The sequence below is a fragment of the Malania oleifera genome, chromosome 6 (assembly GCF_029873635.1).
Source record: "Malania oleifera isolate guangnan ecotype guangnan chromosome 6, ASM2987363v1, whole genome shotgun sequence".
In the NCBI taxonomy this organism is placed as follows: Eukaryota; Viridiplantae; Streptophyta; class Magnoliopsida; order Santalales; family Ximeniaceae; genus Malania; species Malania oleifera.
In genome coordinates, this window is record NC_080422.1 from 111,503,849 (window position 1) to 111,511,170 (window position 7,322).

A 7,322-nucleotide genomic window follows, 5' to 3' on the forward strand; every position below is an offset into this window, starting at 1 on the left:
CCACCCACCTCTTAGCTGTAGATGTTGGGGATGCCCTGTTTAATCAAAGGGGCCTATTAGCTGTAGATGTTGGGCATGCCCTGTTTAATCAAAAGGGGTAGCCCCTGTCCGTCCCAAGGGAACATGTATAATCTTCCATTGTAACCCAAATTGAAAGCACAACTGACCACCCAATGCCCACTTTTAAGTTCCAACTCCATTCCACATTTACAGGCAGTACAAGCCGATCAATAAATAATTAATATTAATATTAGTCCATCTTTCATTCCACATGGAAATCTGAACATGAGAATGAACGCTGTGCTCATGCTACCGGGTGGGCGTCAATGGCAAAGAAAATTTTCTAAACTAACCATTCTTTCCACTGTACAAAAGAAATTGTACACTGATTTTGAAAGCTCATCAACAACATGATCACCCAATTCGACCAACTCGCTTTCAGTAATCTAGGTACAATCAAGGAATCTATGGCTCAGACTGCATGTAAAATTTTAAGATATTTCATAAACACAACTACCTCCACAGAAATAAAAAGGCTCAAAGCCCAATTGTAGAAGGACGCAGCTGCGAATTAACATGGTAAAAACTGATGATTGAACCTCAAAGCTGAAGCTCCGTGCCCTCCATCCATGCATGGCCGCCCGTCAAGACATTTGGTTGCTTCATTCTGAGCAGAAGCTCAATTCATCAATGGCACTTGATAAATCTGATTCCACCACATCGCAATCGGGTTTCTTCTTATCTTCTGCCTTGTTCTTGATACCATCATCTTCCTTCCCTTCAGTAGCAGCAGCAGCAGCAGCAGCTACAGCTATACACTCCTGGAATCTGAAGCAACTGATGAGGTGATCATTTGCTATTCCAGCAACCTGCATGAAGGAGTAGACAACAGTGGGCCCCACACTTCGAAATCCCCTTCTTACGAGGTCTTTGCTCATTGCATCTGCTTTTGGGGTTTTCACTGGCACCTGCCGAGGATATCGAAATTTGCCAATTATAGGGTTCTGGTTCACAAAGCTCCAGATATACTTATCGAATGATCCAAACTCATCTATTACCTGGCAATCAGCAAAACCTGCAAAAAATTAGCTGCAATGATAAACACAGCAACAACCATGGCAATGTGGAATTATAGCACTAGCACTTTCATTTCAGCAGCCAAGGTTGGTGATTTCTTTTCAGTAGTTGAAATATTGTTATCACAGCCTGGTAAATAACAGCATATCCACTTAGCAAGCTGGCATTGTTCATGAAGAAGAATAATTAGGCCGCACAAATGACTCTTTAAAATAAGAGGGATAGGACATTATTACATGATGAACCCATGCTTTGTCTTTTAAATAGGAGGTCATGCCACTAGTTGCTGAGAGTTCAAGAGAATCATTATTTAATCACTTTCCACCCAGCCTACAGATCAGATCATCACCAACAATTGGTAACTTTTCATTTAACTTCCTCCACAAAATTAAAAAATTTGATGGTAGTTCCCAACATGATGTCTTGAGCAAACCTAGGTCCCACTGGACAGTCATTGCAAACATAAGGCATCCTACTTGTAAAATGGGCTTGATATAGACAGAGGCATCTCTCTTGTAAAATAGGCTTCTTGCAGACTCAGAAAACAGTCATGTATCTAGTATTTCATTTGGACTTTCATTTAGGGTTCAACTTTGGCAACTTCAGATAAGCAGAATATATGTATGTACATGTGTGTGTGTGTGTGTACATGTGTGTGTCTAAAAACTCGTTCAAATTCAAATTCATGCTGAATTAAAAGAAGGGTCCGTCTATTGGCGCCACAATGTTGCTTTAACCAACTACTATCAGATTGAGATATTGAACCAGGATAAATGGTCAGGTCTTAGCTTGCTGGACCACATAAAATTTGTAGCTCCATTTTGTTCTATTTTGGCTCTCTTTCACATTGGAGGTTCCAAAGTGTTGTTAGATCTTGCTTTTCTCATTCTCCGAAATAAAATTTCAACCCCAGAAAAAAATGTATTAGATCTGACCACAACATCCACTTCATATTGATTAACAAGCCAATAATACTGTTGTGACTGTAAAAATGCTCATATTAAAGTCATTAGAACTTGGGCAAAAGATACTAACCTCCCTTGAGGTTTGACAAAAAGACAATGACCTTTCCTGAGGTTTCAAAAATTCCAAGGACCTCCCCCGAGGTTTCAAAAATCCTAGAAACCTCCCCTGAAATTTGTCTAAAAGACACAAACCTCCCCTTACATTTTGCAGAAAGACAAGTTTTTTGAGGGGAGGTCTGTGACATTTTTGAAACCTCAAAAAAGGTTTGTGTCATTTTTGACAAACCTCACGGGCGGTCCCTGGGATTTTTGAAACCTCAGGAAAGGTTCTTTTTTGCCAAAGGAGGTGAGTGTCTTTTGCTCTTAGAATTTTACAAGTCATTTTACGGTACCAACCCAAAAATATATTGGAAGAGCTACCTTATATGATTTATTGAGATAGCATAGAACACTGATTTCTCATAATTCCCCCCCCCCCCCCAACCAAAAAACACACACACACACACACACAGAGGAGCGGCTCAACAACAAAATATTTTATTAAATATGTAGTGCACTGACTGTGGTTGCTACAATAATATTTTCACTGGAAGGAGCTCGATTAGAGGGTTCTGTAACTTTACCAGAATTCCGAAAGGAGCTGTAGTTTTGGTATATATAGTAAGTTCATCAGTAATGCAATACTTGAGAGGGTATTATCTCTATTGACTTGGTGCTATTCAATTGTAAAAGAGGAGGACGGAGTGCCAAAAGCTAATATTGGAATGCCAAAGGGGCTGCTCTCAAGAGAATGAAGTCCAACAAACATTCAAGTCAGAGAGATAGTGGTAATCTCTACCCTGGCTCTTGCAAGTTAGAAATTTAGAATCTACCTTGGATATTTGACGTGCATTTTCAATGACAGCACGCAGCTTAGGCTCTGATAGTAGGGAGCTTGCAGCACTTCCAGGTGCTGTTAGCTTCTTCTCGTTCAACTTTGAGACAGACACAGGATCAAAATCTGAAAAAATTTCCCTGCATAACAAAAATTGTCAGAAGGAAAAAATATAGAGTAGAGAAGCAAAAAGAAGATCACATAAAAAATACAAAAGATTGCACATAATTAGAGAAGTAGGCCATTTATTAGATGGAAGCAAGACCAGACTTTTCACACAGATGGTACCTAAATATGTGCCTTTTGCTGAGAATAGCAGGCCATGTAAGTTCAGATAAAGCACCCGAAAGCACAAGAAGCTCAAACAATCTCCTGCATGTTGTAAACAATATTGAGCAAACTAAGATAGTTGATAACTGGAATCTCATCACGAGGATAGCCCTTTTAAATTAACTGGGCAATGCTGTCAACACATACTTGTCATCATGTACAGGCACTCCCCATTCTTGATCGTGGAAAGCAGCATACAATGGGTCTGACATAAACACATGAACAAGTGAGCAGATAATTCTTGGTAGCAATTTAGTCAAGGTAACTAAGCAACTTCTCATTATCCGAAGGGGAAGGGAAAGTTCCAGGAAAACAAAAATATACAAAATATTCCCCAGCCTCTAAAGTTGACAGAATCTGCAGATAATTCATACAAGTGAACAAACACAAAGTAAATAGAATTAATAAAAATGTTAAAAGAGTTCCACTGCATATCAATTCTTGCAACCAATTGAAGGAATGAAATGCTACATCATCAACTTAAAAGGCAAGGCAAATAACACAGTACGCCTTTGTTAGCAAAGTGTTAAGAAAACACCTCAAAGGAATGGGTTTTTGTTCCCACTCATCTATGACTGTATAGTTTAACATGAAAATGAAGAAAGTGATCAGAGAAAATTGGCGTTTGATATTTGGGACAAAAAACTAGTAGGCTGAATCTAGGGAACTTTGTGGCGAAAAGGTTGGATTGACTAAAGAAATATTAATTATGTCTGCCAAATACAAACACATGCAGACCTACGTGCGCTTTAACTGTCATAAGATGTTCCAACAAGAAAATAAAGGTAATTGGGGCATCTCCCTGACTCTCCCACCAGACTAAATGGGAACTTTATTATCCTGCAATATATATACAACATGTGTTGGGCTAATCAAAGATACACCACTGGCATCCCATCAAACAGCCAAGTTCAATTCCCAACAAATAAGCTCTTGCTTGGATGTTTTAAGCTCAGCGGTTGAGGAAACTGTCTGGTGTTGAATTTCTATAAAACAAAATCCTGTCATAATTGGGAACAAAACTTTCTTTTATAAGCAACCAGAATTAAGATTTGGCGTTCACAGACACAAAATTTCCCATTTCAAAATTCAAATCAATGAAATAGGTTTAATGCATTATTATCAGTCCTGTCAAACTTCAGCAACCAGATTCTCTTGATGACAGAAATTTCTGCACGTCATGAGACAGTGAGACCAGATTTTGGCAACTTGTATGGGTGGGTTACAAAAGTCATATGAGCACTGTTAGTTGGCACCAAGTTTGACGCCTCAAATCTTGTTTGAAACGACAAATACGCTTTATTTTAGTTGCATAGTATTTCAAACGCCTAGACCAATAAGCCAAAAAAAAAACACGCGCCCCACACACCAGCTTTTGGTTCTAGGCAGATGAGCAAATACAGCAATACAAGAAGTCAATCATTCGGTCACAATTACATAGCTGAGCGCACCCAGAGGACATACACATCCTGCGAAGAGCATCCAATAAGGAGAACTCGTATCCAACAGCCAGTAATTATATTCATGCACCAGTAAGTATGATGAGTAAATTGATTCAATGACAAAAAGGACGCACCAGTATTGGGTGTCACCCAAGCACACCTTTTCTTGGGCTGCGAACCGTCAGGCGGAGATTCTGAAAACCCATCAGCAGGAACAACAATTCTCGGCCTTGAGGCGGATTGCTTTCTCCTAGTGGGGAGAGTGTTTGACCGAGTAATCCTTCCAGTAGAGGCTCGACTATGAACAGAATCAGTAGAAGCATCAGACGAACACGACGCATTAAGTGACAAATTAGAACGCAACAAGAGCTCTTGGCGGCGAAGCCCTGAAGGTGAGTTAGCAAAATGTGAACGAGGTGAAGAGGCGGCAGCGGAAAGAGCTTTTTTGTCATCTTCTGTGACTTCTTCAAATGATTTTTCCACCTTTCGAAGCGGCTTCAAAACGGGTTTTCGTGCAGTGAAAGACCTCGCCTTGTTTCCAGCAGGCCCAAGGACGGGCCTCGCATCGGATTCCGCCACATTCATCGACCTCACTCTCGGAGCTCCGGACATTGAAACAACTCCTTCTCTTCTGCTCTCCACAGATCTCAGCTTCTAGCCCACAAAATCCCACCAAAATTTGCTCTTTTCGCTCTTTTGACCAAAAGGGCAGTTCATTCAAATGCTCTAAATCACCCGGACCCCAAATCCATCCAGGTAACTCCTTCCCCAAATATCCCTCTTCTGTTCATAGATTCACTGTTGTCCCTCTCCTTCACCACTCTCTCTCTCTCTCTCTCTCTCTCTCTCTCTCTCTCTCTCTCTCTCTCTCCTAGAGCTCAAATCAGTACAAGAGCCTGGAAATCACACACGACACATTACAGAAATCGCCAAAATGGCTGCACCTTTTGACCAAAGCTAGGGCTTAAAATTTAAGGAGAGCCCAAGGATGCGTCGTTGGGCGCCCTAGAACCACGAACAATGACACGCCCCCCCATTAAAGAACCTCGAAGCGCAGAGATTCCGCTCCGCATTGCGGACTCCGAAGCCTTCTGGGTCTGTACCTCTGTACCTCCGAAAATGGATCCGCTCAAACCCTCTGCCATTTCAGACACCCCCACATGGAGAAAAAGGCCACATTTTTCCTCGCAATTCTCTCATGCCATTCGGAGAAAGTGGATGAGAAAATCGCCGAGAAAATGCAGGAAAGTTCGTCGATCTGAGCACCGTACCTGCTTGCAATGATCGGTGGCTTAAGTGCTCGATCTGATGCTAAAATTTTCTTTTTCTCCACAGAGAGAGAGCAACCAGAGCTGGAAAAGCGAAAGCTGAAAATGAGGATTGGGGAGGGGGGGGGGGGGGGGCGGGGTGAGACGTATTTGGGGCTGACCGGTTCTACCGGTTCGGAGGGTGGTTGACCGGCCATTTCCGGTTGAGCTCATGAACAAAATAGAAAGTTAAATTATTACGATTATTGATTGTACAAATTGTTCGTTAATCCTAATTTGTAATTATCCTTTTGGTTTATGATCTAATGTGGCACGTGTTTGATGTTGTCAAGGTCCTATTTGACATTTCACAACTTAGTAATTTCTTCAAGAAATTCTCCATCTCAATTTTATAGTGATAATTAAGAGGTAAATTTATTATTTAATACATAAAAAAATAAACGTACGACAGTAATAATATTTTTTTCGAGTGTTAATAGTATCTCTCTCTATGTATAAAATAACATGATAAAACAAACAAATGAAATAGATGAGAACCCTTCGAATCTTCAATCTTAACTTTCGGAATTTTGAATTTCTTTTACCTTACACTTGGGAGCTTAGATTTCAAAACCTAAATTTAAATTTGAGTTCTTTGAACAAACGTGACATAAAATTGTATTGTATTTTATTCAAACAAACGCAATATGAAATTAATATTTATAAATATTAATTGAAATTTTTTAGCTAAATTCTTCAATTTTTATATCCTTTAATTCATTTGTTACGTATTTTTTAAACGTGTTGGTAATAAAAAGTAAACAAATTGACAATAAGCATGATCTATCGGCACACCATATTTCATAGCACTTGAATTATTAATTTAACAGCACCCAAATCTTGCAAAATTATTTTTTGTATTATAGTTTAAACTAATTCTTATTAAATTTATTTTACTCTGAATACTTTTATTCTATAATTAATTTTTTCTCTCTTATGCGATTAGTCAGTTACTAATAGATACTTGTTTGATGCACGAGATCTTTGACTATTAATTTATCAAGCACTAAACAATATATGCTTACATATATATAACTTTTTTTACTATTTCTTATTTAATTTGCTGATTCAATTTGCTTAATCAATATATAAATATATAAATAAAATACTTACTTTCTTCAAACTTTACAAACATTATATCATGAAACCAAAAGAGCACCAGTCGAATTTAGAATGCATCAATGAGCTATTATCATGTGATCAACTAATAATGTGTACCTTAGAATATAAAATTAAATTAATTTATTTATAATATCTTTTAAAAAAAATATGCAATTTTATTTATGCACATGCATACCTAATCATAATTTTTAAAATTTTTTAATCT

General features: G+C 38.6%; 1 protein-coding gene across 1 annotated transcript; it reads right to left on the reverse strand.

The window, feature by feature from the left end:
• Positions 1–339: 339 nt before the first annotated feature.
• LOC131158887 (uncharacterized) lies at positions 340–6,083 on the reverse strand. The gene is made up of 5 exons (XM_058113817.1): positions 4,823–6,083; positions 3,394–3,451; positions 3,205–3,288; positions 2,915–3,056; positions 340–1,058 (listed from the first exon to the last, which is right to left on the reverse strand). Exons 1-5 carry the CDS (start codon positions 5,298–5,300, stop codon positions 663–665), a joined length of 1,158 nt encoding a protein of 385 aa, XP_057969800.1. The 5' UTR covers positions 5,301–6,083; the 3' UTR covers positions 340–662.
• Positions 6,084–7,322: the final 1,239 nt, after the last annotated feature.